Source organism: Dromaius novaehollandiae, chromosome 25 (assembly GCF_036370855.1).
Source record: "Dromaius novaehollandiae isolate bDroNov1 chromosome 25, bDroNov1.hap1, whole genome shotgun sequence".
In the NCBI taxonomy this organism is placed as follows: domain Eukaryota; kingdom Metazoa; phylum Chordata; class Aves; order Casuariiformes; family Dromaiidae; genus Dromaius; species Dromaius novaehollandiae.
Window position 1 is genome coordinate 4,776,591 of NC_088122.1, and position 20,288 is coordinate 4,796,878.

General features: G+C 62.2%; 1 protein-coding gene across 1 annotated transcript; it reads right to left on the reverse strand.

Moving 5' to 3' along the window:
* Positions 1 to 328: 328 nt before the first annotated feature.
* LOC112989828 (unconventional myosin-Vb-like) lies at positions 329 to 20,039 on the reverse strand. Its single transcript, XM_026111199.2, has 37 exons — positions 20,013 to 20,039; positions 16,668 to 16,778; positions 16,014 to 16,176; positions 15,733 to 15,877; positions 15,340 to 15,496; positions 14,662 to 14,802; positions 14,266 to 14,347; positions 13,873 to 13,980; positions 13,471 to 13,583; positions 12,987 to 13,252; positions 12,652 to 12,733; positions 12,144 to 12,284; positions 11,943 to 12,065; positions 11,372 to 11,455; positions 10,283 to 10,432; positions 9,928 to 10,025; positions 9,687 to 9,773; positions 9,506 to 9,617; positions 8,996 to 9,207; positions 8,607 to 8,763; positions 7,953 to 8,192; positions 6,860 to 7,069; positions 6,495 to 6,588; positions 6,083 to 6,228; positions 5,556 to 5,669; positions 5,166 to 5,399; positions 4,987 to 5,087; positions 4,146 to 4,332; positions 3,840 to 3,933; positions 3,258 to 3,392; positions 2,928 to 3,079; positions 2,490 to 2,579; positions 2,099 to 2,249; positions 1,339 to 1,609; positions 1,068 to 1,242; positions 840 to 920; positions 329 to 740 (listed from the first exon to the last, which is right to left on the reverse strand). Exons 1-37 carry the CDS (start codon positions 20,037 to 20,039, stop codon positions 585 to 587), a joined length of 5,190 nt encoding a protein of 1,729 aa, XP_025966984.2. The 3' UTR covers positions 329 to 584.
* Between the last annotated feature and the right edge of the window lie 249 nt (positions 20,040 to 20,288).

Here is a 20,288-nt window from a genome sequence, read left to right on the forward strand (position 1 = left end):
CCCTGCTGAAGCTCTTGGCCTTGCAGAGGAGTTAAACGCAATAGGGCTGAGCTGTCCTGCTGGCTCATAGGTCACCAGAGCCCATGTGCACCAGCCTCCAACTCCAGCCAGTAACACCCCATTTCCCACCAACATACCCCACTGCCTCCAGGGCTGCGTGTGCCCACAGACCCGGCTGCAACACCTTCACCCCACAGCAGTGACCTGGGGACACAGAGCCCCAGTTCCCTCCTGGGCACAGGACCCAGCCCCAGGACCCAAGGGCAGCACCACCCATCCCACCACCCCAAGAGCAGAGCATCCTCTAAAGACAGCCTGAAGCTCCAAGTTATTTGCAAAGACTTTTATTAACTTCAAAGGATTAAAAGTAGTAGTTAAAGCCCTCAGCACAAGACCTTCACAGGACCTGGCTGGGCCACAAACAATGCACATGACTTTCAATAAATAAATAGCTTCCCAAAGGAACTAGACATGTAAAAAGTGCTGCACCCAGAAGCCTTCATGGCCTTCCTGTCCCAGAGGGGATTCAGGCTCATCCCAACACTCAGCTGGGCACTGGCACCGCTGCAGGACCGGACGTGGGCTCAGACATGGAGGAAGGCCAGGTCAATGTTGTCAGGGATGCGGAGCTCATCCAGGTGCACAGAGGAGGCAGAGAAGGGCAGATGCACAGGGAAGAGGTGACATGTGTCCACCAGGAGCTGGCTGGGGCCCTCTGGGTTCTGCTCCTGCAGCCGTTTCTGCAGAGAGACAATCCTTCAGCATCCCACTGCCCTGGGGGCAGGGGGTGACCCACGTGGGGCAGCACCCCACAGCACCAGACCCCGTGTCCCGCTCACCTCAACACTGCTGATGAAGCTGGGGCTCACGCGCTCCTCCAGCCCGGCGGCAGGGGTGTAAGCCCGCAGGATCTTCACAACCTGCAGGAGATGGGAGGACCATCAGCAGGGACCAGCTGCCCCACTAATTCCAGTGCCGTGTCCAGGGAGGCTGAGAGGGTCCAGGCGAGGAGAGAGGGACAGGGGACCTCTCAAGTGGGTGCATGGCCAACCCAAGCACCACAGTACCTGCTGTGTTGACAGCACCGTGCACAGGCTGCAGATAGCTCCGGCATCCTCCTCCGTGGCCTTCTTCACCTGGAGCAGCTGGGCAGCCTGCACCAGGGGCTCGAGCACCTCGCGAGCCCCGCTCTGGTGCAGCCCCTCCGCCCGCAGCCACTGCTCCAGCTGGCTGATGTTGTACCTGCGAGGGAGATCAGGACAGAGGGAGGCAGGTGACGTGGCCGGGTTCCCCATGCACTGCCTGAGCCGTCCCCCAGCCCAGCCGTCCCCGACCAACCTGAGCTGGATGCCGCGGCTCCAGGAGCAGGCGTCCTTCCTCAGCAGCAGGTAGTTGAGGGTGGTGCCGCTGACGAGGAAGAGGAGCTGGCGGAGGGCCTGGTGCACCACGGCGGCGGGCAGCCCTTGGCGGCTCAGCGCCTCGCGGAAGGAGCCCAGCTGCTGCAGCAGCTCGGGCAGCGTGTGGGCAGGGGCTGCCAGGGGCCGGCGGGGACCAGCAGGGCGAGTGGAGGACAAGCCCTGGATGGTCTCGCTTTCCAGCATTGCGGCAACTGAAGGACAGAGAGGGCTCAGCCTGGCTGTGCTGGAGGGCCCAGCTTGGCCAGAGCTGAGAGATGCTGCATTGCACCTTGAGCATCCAGCACCTCAGCCCTGGGTCTGGGAGACTGGTGGCAGCAGAGATGTGCCAGGCCTTGGGGGCACCTGTCCCCCCCAGTTGGCCCCATGCTGGGAGGTGGCAGAGCTGGGCCAGGGGGAGACTGAGCACCCCAAGGTCCCCAGGGACTTGACCCCCCCCACTTAGGTGCTTCCTCCAAGCCATCCCCAGGGATGCTCGGGTGGCTGCTGTGGAAGGACAGCCTCAATCCAGGGCACCTTCCTCAGTCCAGACCAGAGCCCCCCCGTCCCTCTCAGTACAACCCTCACAGCTGCAGGAATGGGCAGTTTGTGCAGCCAAGTGCAGCTGTGCTGAGCCAGCTCCCACCCCACACTGGTGGGCCATGGGGTACCTCGCACCCCCCTCCCCCAAGCCCCAGCCATACCAATCATGGGTTTCAGGCCCTTCTCAGCAGTGCGGATGAGCTGCTGGTAGAGCTGGATGGCCAGGGCACCCAGGCTGCGGCAGGCGCCCTGCGGGTCCACGTTGCGCAGTCGATGCTCGTTCTGCCTCGCTGTGTTCTCCTGCCAGTAGCTCTGTGGGGCACAGGCTGGGTCAGGGGGCCAGGGCCCTGGGGGATGCTGCTGCGTACCACCCTGGCCCTCCAGAGGCCGAGGGGCCTGGGTCATCCCATCACATTCCCAGGCTGTAGGCCTAGAGGATAGAGCCCCAAAGCCCATGATACCTGGCCCCAGGTTGGGATGGTCACCCCCATCTCTGCTCAGCTCCCATCCCTCCCCAGGGAGATGTCACAGCCCCCGGGGGCTCAGCCCTACCTCATCCCTGCCGTACTGGCGCAGGCAGTTCAGGAGCCGGCAGGCATTGGCAAGCCACAGTGCCACCACATCAAAGTCATCGCTGTGCTTCTGTGGGAGGGGACAGAGGGCCAGGGCAGAGTCCCAGCCCCAGCATGGGGTCAGTGGGGCTCTGGTAGTGAGAGCAGCACGTCCCACCTTAGCTCTGTGACCCACACTGTCGAAAGCCTGATGAGGGGTGGTACCAGCCCCCTAAATCCAGTGGGCCACAGCCTCCCTGCTCCACACCAGGGCACCTCAGGTTGGGGTACAACACTGATGCACAGTCAGACCTTCGAGCAGCTCTTCAGCACCCCAGGGCACCCTCCCACCCCAGGAGGTGCTCAGGCTGGAAACGACCTGGCACATGCCGGGCCCAGGGGACAAATCCACCTCGCTCTGCCCAGCAAGACCCAGCACCTTCATGACTCTCTTGATGGTGTTGATAGCAGCATCCAGCAGTGAGTGGGCCCGGGGTTCGTCACAGCAGTGGTCTGCGTGCCGGAGGCACATGAAGAGGATGTAGGCTGGCAGGTCCGGGAGCACCCCAGGGCTGCTCTGCGGTCTGTAGTCTGGAGGAGAGAGAACAGTTGGCATTCAAGCAGCTATGGAAAACGGGTCCCAAGCTGGGCAGAATCCTGCCCCAGCAATGCATGAAGGAGGGAGCCCACACGCATCAGGCAAGAGACCCTGCCAGGGACTTGCAGGCTGAGGTGCAGGGTAAGGAGTCTCCCTCTCTCCAAACCCTACCTGTAATGATGGCCTTGATGATGCGTCCTTCATCCTCTATTCTCCATGCCAGCATGCCCTGGGACAGCCCAGCTGGGGACGAGACCTTTGGGGACCCTGCTGGCTCCTGTCCTGGCCAGGTGGCCTCTCTCCTTACTGGGGAGAGGAGCACAGGTCAAGTCCTGCCACAGGACCAAGACTGGGTCCTGTTCCAGAGAGGGAAGCCAGGAGCTATCAACTACCATCAGCTCCAGCTGTCCCCTCTGAGGGACTCTAGCATGGTGGGGGACCTGCTCCAAGGTGCTGGTTCCTTCAGCCACCGTGCAGAAGGGGAAGGTCCCCAGAGGCAGTCAAGAGGGAAGAATCTTATTTACAATGCCTTAGGGAGGGTGCAAGCACACTGGTGCAAAGACCACCACCATCCTCAAAGACTGCTGCCTGCGAGCTCCCATTAAAGGACATGATGCAACATGAGCCCAACAGAGCAGCTAAAAGGCCCAGCTCTTGGCAGCCTCCCTGCTCCAAGCAGAGCTCCTCAGCACCCCTTTGGGGAGGCCCTGCTCCCCAGCTTGAGCTACAGCTCTCCCCCAAGCAGGCACTTGCCTGTGAGGTCCTGGATCTGCTTTGCGTAGGCTCTCAGCTGCTTCTGGAGCTTCACTGTGGTCCTCTCCTGCCTCTCCAGCTTCTGGGACAGCTCCTGAGCAGGGACAGGCCTTGTGAGGCTCAGGCAGCCTCCCCTCAGTCCAGACACCCCCACCAGCACCCAGGACCCTCCTGCAGGGTAGGGCGGCAGGACATAGCAGGGTCCCCCGCACTGCTCCCCAAGGGGCTGCCTGGGGCTCACGTGAGGGCTGGAGGGGGAAGCCAGCCCCCAGCCCTGTCCTGGCACCCTGGTTTGCCCCCCCTTACCCAGTTCTCCTCCTTGAGCCGCACGACATGGTGCTGCAGCCCCTCCTGGCCCTGGTGCCGCTGCAGGTCCTGGATCAGGGCTGCCTGCTGCTGGCTCAGCTGCTTGAGGGAGCGGATGTCCAGGTGCAGCCCTTCCACCTCCTCCTCGTGCTGCTGCTTCTCCTCCCGCAGCTGGCTGGCCAGCAGCCTGCAGGGCACAGGCACACGTGGGCTAGGCGGGGAAACTGAGGCACGAGGCTGGGCCATCACCCAGAGCCCCATCTAGGCAGCCCAAACTCCAAGGGCAGGACATCACTACCTGAGAAGAGGCTTTTGGAAGGTAGCACAGCCAGGCTGAGGCTTGAGGTGGCATTTGTCCCTCAGAGCCGGAGAGTCTTTCCCTGCCCATGCACCCTTGGGGGGTGGGAGGCAACACAGACCTAACTGGCACCCCAGAGAAGCACCTCCCAACTCAGGTTTTCCTGCATCAAGCCTTGAACACAAAGTTTATGCACATTTTTGTGCCAGTTCAGTGACACATTGCTTCCAACCAACCCCCCTGCCACCTCAGCAGGCTCCTGTTGAGCCCAGGGCACCCAAGGAGCTTGGGAATTAGGTGTGCCTATGCTGCCTGTATTTGGGAGCATAGTGGGATGCTCCAGCTCCCTAGGAAAAAGCAGCTGGGTGCCATGGAGGAAATGGGAGCCAGGACTGCCCTATGCCCATGGCTGCGTAGTGCAGGGCATCAGGCTGCCCCTCATTCCCAGTGCTCTGCCTGGGAATGGGACTGCAGACCTGGAGTGGGTGGGACACACTGGCCTCAGCTAGCGAGTCTCCTTGGGGGTGCACCACCAGCACTCACCTATTGGCAACCTGGACAGCGTCGTATGCATGCTTCAAGTCATCATCTACAGCTGCCTTCTCCGGGCTCCTGGCCAGCCCCAGCATCTCAGCAATGTTCTGCTGGGAGAGGAGGATGAGGTGAGGTGAGCTGCCGTGAGCCTGGGGCCAGCCCTGTTTGCAGCAGGGAGGGGTGCTCACCCTGCGCTTGAGAAAATCCAGGGGTCTCTTCTCCTCGGACTCTGCAGGAGCCCTGGCCCTCCGCAGCTCCTCCCGGGTCCGGGCCAGCTCCTCATTGACAGCGTTGAGCTGCCCCAGGAGGAGGAGATACGCCTTCTCAAATGGGTCCTGGCCCACACTGCCGTTCAGCATGGCCTCGCTGCCGGGCTGGGGCTGCTGGCCCTCCAGCACTGGTTGCCAGCGCTCCTCTGGCCCCTGGACACAGGAAAGGAGAGGTTGGCCAGCAGCCCACACCACGTGCTGGTGCACCAAGGGATATCCTTCCCCAGGAGGGCAGGCAAGAGAAGGGACAGGACAGTCTCCCCTCCCAGCTCCACCAGGCACACTTGGGTCACTAGTGTCACAACTTGCCTCAGCCTGCAGGTCAGAGCCATCCCGTGAAGGAGCCGTGGACATGGAGGACAGGTAGCTGCTCTCGGAGCCCAGGAAGCTCTCGGATGAAGGGGACCGTCTGAAGGTGCTGTGCTGCATATGGAGAGAGGCACGAGGCTGTTGAACCACATCCCCAGCACCCCTACTCAACACTGAACAGGGCAGCTTCTCCCAAGAGCAAGAGGGGAGTCCCACCATGAAGGGGCAATAGCTGAAGGCAAGATGATTTTGGAAAGTCTCAGGATGTCTCGGCTTGGGGATCCCAGCACATGGGGTTTGGCCCCCAATTCTCATTTCCCACAAGGCCAGAGGTTGCCCTGGACAAGCTGGCTGCACAGCAGAGACCTGGCACCTGCTGCCCTGCAAGGGCATCAAGAGAGACATTGCTCCAAACTGGCTCAGCTGGTTTCATAGCAAGACTGGTGTCTGAGGACTGCTGTATTCATCACACTCAGCTATAGTACTGCTCCACCCCGAGCCCTTCCATGTCCACACGGGCCTCTCACCTTGTGGAAGGCCACCTCGTCCCGCAGGTTCTCATAGCCCTGCTCCAGGCGGGCGTACTCCTTCACCAGGCTCTGGTAGCGAGCTCGCTCCTCTTCGAGCTCCTGCAGCAGCCCCTGGCTCTCCCTCGCTGCTCGCTGGTGCTGCTCTGCGGGGCAGATGGACACGGGAAGCGCTCATGGCCCAAGTGGGGCTTGCTCTACCCCAGCAACACCCCTCAGGCAGAAGGGAGGATGGAGGCTGTGTGGCTCTAGGCAGAGCTGGGACCCCTCTGAAGGAGGTCAGCATGGCCAGAGCCCCCCTTCCTGCAAGGGGCCTTACAGGGACATGGTTCAACCTGAAGGACCAGCCCATATCCAGTTCCCCAGGCTGTTCCCCAGGGATAGCACGAGCCAGGCAGAAGAGGCCTTTTACCTTCCAGATCCTGTGACTGCTCCAGTGTCTGCTGGATCAGAGCATCTCTCTCCTCTCCCAGGTGCAGCTTCGCAGCCTCCACCTCTGCCAAGCGCTGCAGGAAAAACCAAGGGGCAGGTACAGCCAGAGCCTTGTGCGGGGCCAACCCTGGCTGCCTGCCCTTGCCTGGAGGTCTCCTCCCCAGCCCAGCCCCTGCAGGGGCCATCCCAGACCACCACAGCAAACTAGCAAATCCCAGAGAGCCCCTTGAAGCCCAGGGCTGGATTAAGCCAGGGTTAAGAGCAAGAGCATCTCTGGCCAAGCTTGTCCAGCCAGGGCTGCCCCAAGGGATGGGGGCAGCCAGGACCCTCTCCCCTGCATCCCACCTGTCTCAGCTCCTCCACCTCCTGGCCCAGCCTGCTCTCAGCACTGTGCCGCTCCAGCTCAGCCAGCCGCTCCTGCAGGCGCCGGACGTGGGTGTCGCACACCGCGTCCTCCCGCAGCCGCTGCATCTCAGCCCGCAGCTGCTGCACCTCCTCGGCGTGGGCAGCGTTCAGCGCCGAGAGCTGCTCCGACAGGCGCTGCTTCTCCTGGGCCTGGGCCGATGGGGCAGAGCACATCAGATGGGTCTGAGCAGGGCGGTGTGTCCCCACCCGTGCTCCATTAAGTGGAGCCATGTGCCAGAAGGAGCCCACACATGTATCCAGGCCAATCTTTTGCAGTGAACCCAGATGGGAAATGAGGTACCTAGACTTCTATTGAGCTGTTTGGAGCCCTGAGCCTCTGTTATGGAGCCAAAGCAGAGCTCTCCTCCACGATGCACCACCCAAGATGAAGTCACATGTGAGGCTAGCCATGGCTCCACAGCCCCTTCCCCACCTCCCAGTCAGCCCTGACCACAGGCGTTTCCAGGCCTGCTTCCCCCAACACCCAGAGACAGGATTACACCCTGCCACAGCCACCCCCAGAGACAGAGCACTGAGAGCCGATGCCGTGACGCTGACGCAGATGGAGATGGCAGATGCTGCCGGCGGGGAGCTTGGTAGGGGAACGTGGTGTGCTGGGACAGAGCTGTTCTCAGCAGCACAACGCCTTGCTGCGAGGCTGCACCCAACCAAGCACCCAGGAGGGAGCCCAGCCTGGGGAAGGACAGGGCCACCCAGCCACAGGGCAGCAGCTCCTCAGGTCCATAGGGAAGCACCAAGAACCCAGGAATGAGAACCAGATATGTGACTTCTGCCTGGTGACATGTATCTGCAGGGCCAGCTCCCACCCCACAGCCAGGAGGGGACTGAGGACACACAACACTGTGGTTTCAGCTTCCAGCAAAGAGCAGTCCATGCAAGCAGCTGCTGCCTTGCCCTAGGAAGCTGGGATCCAGAGGGAGAGCAGAGGTTGAGGACAGTTAAAGCAATGCCCTGGGGCTGCTGCAGCCCGAGCCCTGGCAAAAACACCGTGCCACAGCCCAGCAGCACCCACCTGCTCGTCCAGCCTGCACTGCAGCTGCATCACCTTGATCTCCATGCCCTTGTGCAGCTGCTTGTAGTGCTCAACCGAGCGGGCCTCGGCACGCAGGCGTCGCAGCTCCCCGCGCGCCCGGGCCCGGCGGTAGCAGCACTGCAGGTAGACGACAGCCCCGCGCAGACGCGCGTAGTGCCTACGGGCCAGCCAGCCGCGCACAGCAGCCTGGATCACCACGGCCTTCTGGTGCCGCACCATCTGTAGAGGGAGGGAGATGAGGCAGTGGCACCGCCAGCAAGGTGGGGACCAGGGGAAAGCCAGTGCTGTGCAACTGGGGATGCTCAGGGTCAGTCCGTGCTGTCACCAGGAGGTGATTGGGTACCTGCCCCCTGCAAATCCTGCCCTGTGCTTCTAGCAAGCATGCTCAGCCTGCCAAGTGACCACAGCTTGTCACAGAGGACAGGAGGGTGACAGCATTGCAGATATGGGCCAGGGTGACAGCAAGGCGCTCCCAGCCTGCCCCAGCATGGCAGGGTGCAAGGTCCAGCACACCAGTCCTGCCTTGCACCAGGGAGGGAGCACAGCAGGGCTGTGCCAGGCCCACCTCCAAGGCTGCAGCTTGGCCCCATCCAGGCAGGACCCCTTGCTCCCACTGTGCCACCAGGCCCCTACCTGGTGGTAAAGACGTCTGGCAAACACGCCCCGGGCAAAAGCCTGGATAGTGAGGACAGCCCGGCGCACATGGAGATAGGAGCGCCTGGCCAGAGCCATCCTCACGCTCTTCTGCAGCACCACGGCAGCCCTGGTCCTCCGCAGCACCTCAGCAAGCCTGCGGGGAGGGCAGAGAGGTGGGAATGGGTGGCAGAGCTTGCAGAGAGGGCAGAAACCCCCAGCCCATATTGCAGGGACACCCAGGTCAAAGCACAGCCAAGACCAGGCTCCAGCAGGGCTGAGCAGCAGCTGCCAGCTCACCCCAGAGCTGAAGCTTTCTCAGCTCATTGCATCAGGCCTCGACTATCCCCTCCCCAGGGGAGGCACCCCAAGCCCTGGCACCATCTCACCTCCGGGCCAGCATGCCTCGGGCGTATCGCTGCAGGCAGATCGCTGCTCCACGCATGCGTTGGAAGCGCCTCCGTGCCAGCCAGCCTCGCAAGTGCCTCTGCAGCAGGACGCAGGCCTCCCTCAGCCTCTGGTAACGCAGCTCCTCCAGGTAGGCCACCTGGCCAGGCCGGAAAAACACCTTGCTCTTCCCACACTGGTACTTCCTTGGATCCTGAACGCAAGGAAGGAGTCAGTCCTGGGGCAAGGCACAGCCCAGCCAGACCCCCTGCTCTACACTGCCAGCGGTGCTGCTCACTGATCTGGGACTTTATGATCTTGCTTGGCCTCCCCTGGTCCTGGATCATCCCATTTTCTCCCTGTCTCCCAGCACACCCACCCCTGGCTGTGCTGGACCAGTCTCTGTACTCCACCAGGCACCCAGGCCTGCCAGCAGAAAGATGGGGAGAAGCATCCACAAGGGATGCTCAGATACCACAGTCTCTGCATGGAGGGCAGAGCAGGGCTCTTACTTGGAGCAGTCTCTCCAGGACAAGGTTGCAGATCTGCTTCTCACTGGTGCCCGTCAGCTCCTCCCTGGTCACCAGAGCCTGGTACCTGTCGAAGAACTCCTGGTACGTCCACCTGCGGGAGACAGTCGGGGAGTCAGCAGGTGCTGTGACCAGCAAGAGCCCCCGGGTGCTGCCGGGGTACCTGGAGGGGTAGCCCGCAGCACTGATCCGGATGGTCTCCAGGACACCGCAGGCTCGTAGCTGCTCCACCACTCGCCTGGAGTCAAACCTAGGGCAAAGAGGGCCTAATTAGGACAGATCCCCAGCCAGGCCCCAGCCCAGCATGCAGGGCCCCCCAGACTAGGGCAGGCAGGACGTGGCTTGGGGTGGTGACAATGCCTCAGTGTCCCCAACCCTCCAGCTTCCCCCAGCCAAGCACTCACACAAAGGGCTGCTTGCTGTCATTGGGTTTGATGCAGCGGATGTAGTGTGATGTGGTGCTGCCCAGCACCTCCATGAGCTTGCGCAGGGAGGCTTTGAACTGTGGAGGACAACACAAGCATGGTCAGGGCCGGCAGGCATGTCCTGGACCTCCTGGTCCCCAGGAACCAGCTACACAGAGAGGGCTGAGCTGGCCTTCCCCAGCTGCCCCAAGCCAGGGCAGAGGGCCCAGGGCTGGCAGAGCTGCCTGCAAACCCATGACAGGTCCCCTCACAGCTACCCTATCCCTCCCTGGGCAGCCGTGCCCCATGCCCCCTCCCTGCCTTGGGCTCAGCACACAGCTCCCCAGCTCCGTACCTGGCTGGCAATAGACTTCTTGTTCTTGTTGTTCCCAGGCAGTGATCTCCGGCCGGGGCGACTGGCAAGCCTGGGCCCGCTGGACCTACGGGACTGCAGGGACACCGTGCCATCCCCTTCCTCCAGGAAGAGCTCAGCGAGCAGGGTGGACTGGGGCAGAGCAGAGCAGAGCAGCTATCAGAGCCGGGCAGACCTTGCACAAGCACCTACCCTCTAAGGCCACCCAAGAGCCAGTGCCAGGAGATGCAGCCCCAAAACCCTGCAGGCTCTGCAGAGGCCAGCTCAGTGCAGTCCTCTGCCTGCTACAGAGCACTCCCAGATGTGGCCCAGTGCCTGCCAGATGTGTAGGAGCCAGCTGTGCTTATGCCTACTGCTTCCCCCTAGGTAAAACCCAGTGCAAGCCCTGGGGACCCCTCCTAGGTGTGCTTGAAAGCCCTCCAAGCCTCCCCTTACCTTCTGCCAGCGCCACGCAGGGTGAAGGGGAGAAATAACAGCATTACTAACCCAGGAGCAGCAGGACATCCCAGCCCTCTGTAGCAACGGCAAGGCCGAGGTATCCAGCACCACATCCCAGGCATGGGAACGAGGTGGGATGCACCCAGACCTCAGGGCTACACTGCCCATGGCTGGTGCCGTATGAGGCCAAGCCCACCCAGCCCCTAGTCCGCCGCGCGGGCCTGGCACGCCTGGCGCGGGCAGCACCAGCGGGGCATCAGCGTGGGCCTGGCACCATCTGCCGGGAAGGATCCCCACTGCACCGGCCCTGCACCCACCCGCACCCGGGCCAGCACCTGCCTCTCATGCCCAGGAGCAGCCTGGTAGCGCAGGGCTGAGCACCCTTCGTCCTGGCTGTGAGCACAGGGTGCCCCCCTTCTGCTGGCACCCAGGCAGGGAAGAAGCTGAGCAGCAGAGCTCTTGGCATTAATCCTGCTCCCTCACAGGCAAGGAGGGAGCAGGCGGGGATTTACCCTGCAGGGCTCGTTTTCAACACTGCCCAGCACTTCGGAAGCCCAAATCCCCTTGCAATGAGTCACCCAGACCTCATCCTGCATGGCTGCTGCTCTGTGCCCAGCTGTGCTGTGCTCTCACCTTGCTGGCTCGCAGCAGCCCAACCAGCTCCTCAGGAACAGCGTCCCTGTTCTTCTCCACAAACCCACTGCACTGGTATTCCACCTGGCAGGGGACAAAGCCGGCACCAACATTAGCCTGGGAGCTTCCCAGCCCTGCTTAAAGCAGAGCCCTGCTTAGAGACAGTTCAAGGCTTCAGAAAGTCCTGGCACAAGTCAGAGCTGGTCTCAGACACACCTGTAGCCTTTCTACCCTGCTGGGAGGCTGCTGCTGTTCGGAGGCTGGTGACAGGAGCCCTCACTGGGCTCAGGCTGTGCTGAGGCACCGAAGAGCCAGGCAGTTTCCATATTTAGGGCCCTCGCAGAGAGCAGGAGGCCAGAGACTTGCTTCAGCACAACCAGGATCTGCTCCCCTAGCCTGGGAGGGTGTCTGGACATGGGTGGCTTTTCCAGCCATTTGGGATGACAGGAGGCTGCAGACTGGCAGAGCCACTGCCACCAGCTCTAGCGTGGGGCAGGATCCATGCCCCCTGGCACAGACCCACCTTGGAGCCCTCCCAGCCCAAGGCTGTACCCACCACAGCTCTCCCTACCTTGCCAGCAAAGTGGCAGACGATGAAGGCGTCTGTGGGCCTCTTGGGCTTCTGGAAGTGGGAGCTGCTGAGGTGAGTGTGATAAAGCTTCTGGGCCCAGCTCCCGTCACTGCCTTGGGGCATCTGAAAGGCAAATATGTCAGAGGGGGCAGCCGGGGGCTCTGAACAGCACAGCTTCCTGCTACCAGCACCCCGGCCCACCTTGCACTCCTCGTTCAGCAGGTCCAGGATGCCAAGGCGGCCCTCAATGAGCTCGATGCATGGCTGGTTGTCACAGAAGTCAACGAAGACCCAAGGGATCTCCTCCGTCACATATTCCTCCTGCTCCAACTTGAAGACATGCTGAAGGGAAGGAAGAGCAGAAGACAACTGAGCTGGGAAGGGATGGAAGGGCCAGCCTCAAATACAGGCTGCAAGAAATAGCTTGGTTTCCAAGGGCACCTGAGCAGGCCTTCTCCTGGGGAAGGGGAGAGAAGGCAGGGGCACTTTTAGCCAGGCACTGCCTAGAAAGAGGAGAGGGCATCTCAGCATGGTCCATGCTCAACTCCAGCGGCCTCCCAGAGCTCTGTGTCCACAGCATGGGGAACTGAAGGACCAGCTGCATTCCCGAGGCAGAGAGCCAAAGGCAACAGCATGGCTGGGATGTGCAGGGCCCACCCTCGCTAGCTCCCAGCGTGGTGGGGAGGAGGCACATCTTCATGACACCTACCAGGTTGAAGAGCTGCTGCAGCTTCTCATTGGCATAGTTGATGCAGAATTGCTCAAAGCTGTTGAGCTCAAACATCTCAAACCTGAGGGTAGCAGAGGACTGAACTGAGGCAGCTGTAGGGCACAGCCACCCCATCTCGACTACAGCTCCACAAGGATGAGCAAAGCCACCTGAGGACTGGCACAACCACCCAGCCGACACCACTGCAGACACAGCCCCAGGTGGATCAGTCACCACCTGAGGACAGGCTGCTGTGGCTGATTCAGGAGAAAGACCCATGGTCTTCCATGCAGCCCAGCCTGGAGGAGAGCTGGCTGGAGCACGGCTCATCTTACCCGTAGATGTCCAGGATGCCAATGGAGGTGTGGTGTCCCTCTGGTGACCGCAGGGCACGGTTGACCCTACTTGCCATCCACCTGAAGACTTGCCCATACATATGCTTAGCCAGGGCATCCCGGGAGTCAAGCGCCTGCTGCCTGGACAGGGGCTTCATATAGGTCTCCCCGGTGGTGACCAGCTTGCGGTAGCAGAGCCAGCGTGACACCTGCGATTCCTCGACACCCAGCAGCGTGCAGAACAGGCCCAGGGCTTTGTCTGTGGGCTGCAGACAGAGTCCTGTCACTCCAGGTGCTGGCGTGGCAGAGCACTGCAAGGGTGGCCCATGCTGGGCCAGGGACTGTTTGTGCCCCATGGCCCATAGCCAAGGGGCAATTCCTGCAGCCAGAGCAGCTCAAGGAATCTGGATCCAGGGTCATGCCACATGGATGCAGCTGGGCATCCTGTCAGGGCTCAGGGACACGACAGCGAGCTGTCACCCACCTCGACAAAGCAGCCATCTCCATGGCGGTCCCTGCCCCTGATCGCGATGTTGCCCAGGTGCAGGATGGCAGCCAGGACACCGAAGAGCTCCAGCTGCTCAGTCTCCAGCACCCCTGCCAGGCACAGACACAGCATGCTGGACCTCTGAGGCCTGGGGCTGTGCACAAAACCCCACAGGGCTCTCCCCACTTGCTGGTCTAACCCCTCTGCATGGCACAAACTGGAGGGGATGGGAACATCTCCAGGACTGGGGCGAGGTTTCCCTACTCTGCCCGATGGGCAACCAGGCTCCCCTGCACCAGGACACTGCAGTAATGGGGTGGAAGTAGTGGGTGAACAGCTGGGGGACCAGCCCGCCCCACATGAGGGTCCCCCACCCCGGTGCCCAGGGAAGGACATTACCCAGGAGCGAGAAGGCATGCCGCGTGCTGTCCAGGTCAGCAGCATCATCAGTGCCCTCCACAGCGGTGCACTGGCCCTGGCGGGTGTAGTGGAAGGACTCTGCCCCACCTGCAGATGAGACACCAGCCGGCACCAGCTCAGGAACTGGCACAACCAGCCTCCCAGGCACTGCTGGGCTGGCTTAGCCCTTACCCTGCCCCAAGCACCAGGGTGCCCATCCGCAGCAGCAGAGCTGGTCCAGGGCCCACCCTCCAGCACCCAGCTAGCAGCAGGGGTGGCCCTGCACCCAGCCACCCAGTTGGGGTGGTGGGGAAGGCAGGGGAAGCAGAGGGGGCCAAGCACTGTCTGTCCTTGGCAGTGAGCTGTGCTGTGGGGGGACATGGTGGCACTCACAGAGACCCAGGCCTTGGAGCTCAGGCAGGGCTGCTGAGGCGCAGAGCTGGTAGAAGATGTGGTAGTTCCTCTCTGCTTTTGCCTGCAGAAAAAAAAAAAAGTGAGAAGAAAAAAAGCTCTGAGTGGCCTGGTCACCTTGGGGCCCTCTCCCACTCCCCTAGCAAGGGCAGGGACCCTGGGGCTGTGCCCACCCACAGCAGTGCTGGTGACCCAGATTCAGAGATTAAGGGACATCTCCTTTCCCAGCTCAATCCCCCAGTGCTGGGGTTGCTCCCCAGGAGGGCAGGGTTCAGCCCAGCTCATCTCTGGGAACACCAGGACATGGGGGCCTTGGCAGGTCTCCAAGCTCCGGGGGCTCCCACACAGCCCTGTCCCCATCCCACCCCAGAGACCCACCTGGAAGGTGACCCGGGACTTCTCCAGCAGGTAGGTTTTGATGGTGGCCCCTGTGACATACGCCTGGCTGAAGCCAATTTCTATGTACTTCCCAAAGCGGCTGCTGTTGTCATTCCTGGTTGTCTTTGCATTCCCAAAGGCCTGGTGGGGAGGGAAGGCAGGCAGGTTCTGCTAACCCTGCGTCTGCAAGTGCTCTGTAGAGAGGTTCAAACCCCACCACCACCCACTGGCATGGCATCACCCACCAAACTTGCAGCAAAACCAGTAGGACCCAGGTCTTCTGCCTCTCCCTCCTTCACCAATCAGCCCAGCAGCAGCACCACCAGCACTGGGAGCCTGGATAAGGCCATGCCCAACTGTGCTTGGGGCACCCAGGGACAAGGACCCTTCCTCAGTGTGGGGCATGAGCTCCCCCAGCCTACAGCCAGGGTTGCCATGGCTTGCTGCCTCAGCACAAGGACACGGGCATCCAGGGAGCAAGATGCCCAGGTGGCTTGGGGGAGTGCAGGGCTGAGACCTGAGCACTTTCAAGCCCCAGAAGCACATGAGGGGTCAGACAGGGCCATGAGGAGCTCAGTGACACAGGGGCACTGCAGAAGTGCCCAGCCACCCCCTGCATCCCAGCTGCCCCCTCACAGAGCCGGCTTCAGGCACAGCCTGGGGAAATGGGAGACCCACCTCCATGAGAGGGCTGGAGGCCAGCACCTTGTCCTCCATGCTGGAGTCACTCAGGCTGCCGCCAACGGTGGTGAAGTACCGCATGGCGTACTTGGCCGACGCTGTCTTCCCCGCGCCCGACTCGCCGCTTATGATGAGGGACTGGTTCTTGCCGTACCTGCGGGAGGGAGATGTGAGGCCGGGACAGTCCCAGAGGGAAGGCTTGTGGGGAGAGACCATGGTCCAGAGCACGCTTCGGTCTCCCCATTCTCAACCTTGGAGGATGCTCCTGAGTTGGGTTTATCACCCCAAGCAGCAGCCACTGTCCCTCTCCCTCCATCCGCCCTGTGCTAGCAGGGACGCTGGGGTCTGGGAGAGTGGGCAGCAACCACGTGGCACAGCGACAGCTCTCACCGTGACATCTGCTTGTACGCTTCCTCCGCCAAGGCAAAGATGTGGGGGTCCATGTCCCCCACTTCCCGACCACTGTAGGCATAAATCACCTCCTCCTCGTAGATGGGCAGCTGCTTGTACGGGTTGATGGCAACAAGGATGATACCTGGAGGAAGAGGGACATGCAAACCCAGTGCCACACTGGGGCAGGACGGGTGCCTGCACTCCACCGAGCACCCAAGGGGCGCACCAGGCCCGTCCCACCGGGGTGGGAGCCAGGCACGGCAGCGTATGGGACTCACCACAGTAGGTGTAGATGGCGTTGGCCTCCAGGAAGCGCACCCGGAGCGAGTGCAGCACCGCCGGCTCGTGCAGGTAGCTGAGGGCCACCAGGTCGTCCTTGCCAGAGAGGCAGTCGGGGTTGCAAAGAGGTGGCAGCTGGGACCCGATGGGGTAGGCCAGCTCCTGCGGGGATGCACAGAGCAGGGTAAGGGCTGAGCTGGGCCAGCAGCCTGCAGAGGGCAGAACTGGCCACGCGGGGAGGTTTTGCAGGCCGTGCTTGGGCCATTGGTCACTGGGAGCTGCAAGCCCAGCTGAACCAGCAAGCTGAGCTGGAGGCCGTTTGGGAGCCAGGCAGGATCCAGAGAGCCAGGCTCCTGCTTGGAGCAATGGTGCAGATGGATGCAGGACTGGTTGCAGGGGTGAGTGCCGAATGTCTGCACTGTCCGGCCTCAACAGACTTGTCAGAGAAGTCTAGTGGCCTCTTGGTGCATCCAGGCAGCATTCAAAACGCTGTTGTCCTTCCTGCTCCCTGCTTTAAGAGCTCAAGGGCTTAAAAGCCCCTCCTTTAGAGCCTAGAGGTTTGTTTGGGGCCATAAAGGTGAATCCCACCTGCAGGCACAGGATGCTCAGCTAGCACAGGAGGGACCTGGCAGGGTGTGCAGCACCAGCCTTACCAAGCCATCTTCCAGGCGGAGATGGAGAACGTCGTCTCCTTCCTCATAGCTCCTGCTTACTTCTGCCACCCTCCAGACTTCAGCACAGTCAGGGATCCACACCCGGGCACCCTGCGGGGACACAGGAGGGAGAGGACCCCTGCAGAGACCCACGGCGAAGAGGCTGAGCCAAGGGAAGTATCAAACCACCAGGGTCCGAACCGAGTGGTGTCTGCTCCTGCAGCTCGACTGCTCCATGGCATTTACACCCCAGCCTTGGGGTCCAGCAACACCACAACTCCCACAGCCGCTTGCCCCTGCCAGCAGGCAGACCCAGGGGGATTCTCCCTGTCACTGGAAAGTTTCTGCAAGAAACAGCTCAAAACCTGCTAGAAGGACCCCAGAGACAGAGCCACCACCATCATCTCCCTGGAGCCAATGAAGGTGCTCAGAAGATGCTCCAGCACTGACCCTGGCACAGCGCCACGACCAGCTCAAACAGCAAATTGGGCAGCAACACCAGTCCCCACCAGTGAGCGGCGATGCCTGGTGGGCTAAAGCCCCTCCTCCAGCGAGTGCAGGATTAAGAGGGACTATAAAAAGGTGTCTTCCCTCCCACACTCCACATGCTTCAAATAGCAGCAGCACCCGTCCAGCACCGCCATCTGCCACAGGCACAGCCGCTTCCCCACGCTGTGAGCCCTGTAAGGCAGCGCCAGCCGCTTCCTCCACCTCCCCCGGCAAGTGGACCCGGTGCATCCTCTGCACCCGCCTAAAAGCGCCTTTCTGCCTGCTCCAGAGCCATCGTGTTGCTTGCGAGGGCAGGGCTCTGCCTTTTTCCAAGCCCAGAGACCCCAACTTTTGGGTCAGAGCAGCTTCCTTGGGTCTCTGCTCTTCCAGCAAGCGCTCGGGCTGCAGCAGGATGCTGCAGGGTGGGAGCTGGGTCCAGCCCAACAGCAGCCAGGAGGGTCTGCGGTTGCACAGCACTGAGCCTGGCCCCCGCAGAGCATCTTGCTCAGCTCCCGGCTCGTCCCTACCAGAAGGCAGAGGGGAGAGGACGGCTCATGCCAGGTCCCACATGATTTCACATGAAGGTAACAGGCTCTGCTAGAAGCCAGGGGTGAAGCCACGAGACACAGCTCCTTCCCCGGCTTCTCCCCAGGAGGGATAACTAGCTTGTGAGCAGATACACAAGCAGCAAGGTCCTCAGCCAACTACTGCACTGATCCAGGCACCACCTCCAGCTCTGGAAACCCAGCCGCAGGCCAGAGCATAGGGACAGCAACAAGACAAATCACCTTACAGCCTTCCCCACTGCTTGCGGCTTCCCATGGCCAGGCACAGCGGCCAGCCTTGCGCAAGGCACCCATCAGCATCTCCTGCCGCTGGTGCCCAGCTGAAGCCTCCCCTCCACCATGCCAGGGCTGCCTCCACAAACACCAGATGCTAACGAAGGCAGAGAGCAAAACACAACCCCTAGCTCTGCTCTGGACCCCTAGACTCAGGCACTAATACATGAGAAAAGTCTTTTGGAAGTTGCCCCACAGGGCTGGAGATGCTCGTCACTGGTGCAACAGCCAGCACACCACCACCGGGCCCCTTCTGCAAGGTGCAAACCCAGGTGAGATGTTCACGCTGCAGGTGCCCCACCGGGCTGGCAGGAGGGGGGACAAACACCCAGCACCGAGCGCTCCGGGGAGCCGCGGCTCCATCTGGCCCCGTCGCTGGCACCGGCGCCCGCGTCCCCTTGTTCGGCACACCGAGCCGCCAGACGCCCGTCTCGGCAGCCCTGCCAGGCTGACGGGAACGGGGTCTGCTTCCAGGAGGCCGCTGCTGCCTGCTGCTCCGAGCAGGCGGAGACGAGGCCATATTGCGAGTCTAAAAAAGACAAAACCCTCCTCCGAATGGAGGCAGCTTTGCTTTCGGGCCGCAGCGGGAGCAGGGGGGAGGCTGTATCTGTTTCCATCAGCTCCAGCAGCTATTTCAGAGCAGCAAAGGGGCTCTCACATACCACGCTCCCACCCCAGTGGGCTGCTGCCGGCCTCTCGCTAGAAACAGGGGCTAGGAAAACATTCCCGTTTTGCTGATTTTGCAAATCCAGGGAGCTTGGCTTGCAGCCGAGGTTTCCAGGGCTGCAGTGTGCAAGGCACATGTGTTAATGCATCATTAAAGTTGCTAAAACAAGTCCTGAATAGTCTGCAAGCCTGGCAGGGGAAGGAAGGGGGCCACGCTTGGGGTTTAGAGCCAAGAAGGCATTAGGAGACTGAACATTTGACTTCGCAGGGTTTTTTTTAAAAAAGGGGAAGGAACGAGATCAGGTTGCAGGGGCTGCTGAACTCGGCACAGCCAAGGAGGCAGCGGCAGGAAACCGCTATCGTTTGAGTCCTAGCCGCTGGGGGGAGCGAAAATCGCACGATCTAAAGCTTCCCAGCAACGCACCAGCAGGCTTCAGCCCGAAAGCAGGGCTGGAAGAAGGAGCATCCCCGCTAGCCAGCCCGGCTCACACCTCCTCGGTGGCAAACGGGTCACCCTCGGCCCTGCGCTCAGGCCATCACCTCTTTTCCGAGGAAGCCCAGGGCCGACACACAGCAAGGAAGCCCCCAGCCTGAACACACGACCTGGAAAAGCTCAACGCAACCGAGCCCGCGTTCGAGGAACGGCTGCACAACCTCGGCACTGATGTTACGAGCACTGTACACAAGAGAAAGCCTTGGTTGCAGTGGCATCTCCTTGCCCACGTGGCCTTCACCCACACAGAGCACAACTCTCCCCCCTCCAGCTTCCAGAGGAATTAGTTTCTCTAGCTTTGCTCACAGCTGAGCCGCTTCCAGCCAAAGGACCAGTTTGCTGTAGGTACAGCCGTTTCCATCCCAGCACCACCCGCGATTCGGGCCAAGGCAACCCACATATTGGGGAGATGCCGGCACCAGAGCCGTGGAAACCTTCCTTCCTTCACCCAGTCGGCACCTCGCTCGTGCCAGGGATGCTGCATCGCGCCCCGGGGTCTGCAGAAACCCCCCCTCGGGGGCACCCAGGAGGCCGTGCCCAGCCAGGCATGATGCCCGGTGTCCCGGGCAGGGAGGGCACCTCACACAGCGCCGAGCTCAGGGCGGGGGGGGGGCAGAGCCCCGGGGACAAGGTTACCGGGACACCCCCGGAGCGGGGCAGCACTGCCAGGCCGGCGAGAGGCCCCAGCAGCGTCTCCGGGCCGGAGCGAGGGTGGGAAGCAGCAAGCACGGGGGAGCCTCCGGGCCCCCCCCGGGCCCCAGCAGCGGTTCAACCTGCTGCTTTTCGAGGGGCGAAGGCAGAGCACCGAGGGGAAACCCGCTCCCGGGGGGCAGCGCCGAGCACCGCGGCCGCCCTCACCTGCGCGTACAGGTCCCCCGCGGCCATGGCGCGGCCCCCCCGGTGCCGCCGGTGCCGGTGCCGGTGCCTCCCGCCCCCGGCCCCCGCGGCTCCTTTATAGCCCGCCGCCGCGGCCGCTAATTGCCGCTAATTGGGCGCGGGGGGGGGGGCGCAGGACGCCTGGGTCCCCGCCCTGCTCGGCCGCCGGTTCCGCTCCCCCCGCCCCGGCCGCGGTGACCCTCCGGGGGGGGCTGAGCCTGGCGGGGACTCCCCTTCCCCCGGCCGCGGCACCCTGAG

Bases quoted from the DNA above. Each gene is read 5' to 3' on its own strand.
- LOC112989828 (XM_026111199.2), bottom strand. From the start codon at position 20,039: ATGGCCGCGGGGGACCTGTACGCGCAG. The intron at 3,934-4,145 runs GTAAGGGGGGGC...GTCCCTGCTCAG, and splicing joins GGCTCAAGGAGGAGAACTGG to GAGCTGTCCCAGAAGCTGGA. The intron at 741-839 runs GTGAGCGGGACA...GTCTCTCTGCAG, and splicing joins GCTTCATCAGCAGTGTTGAG to AAACGGCTGCAGGAGCAGAA.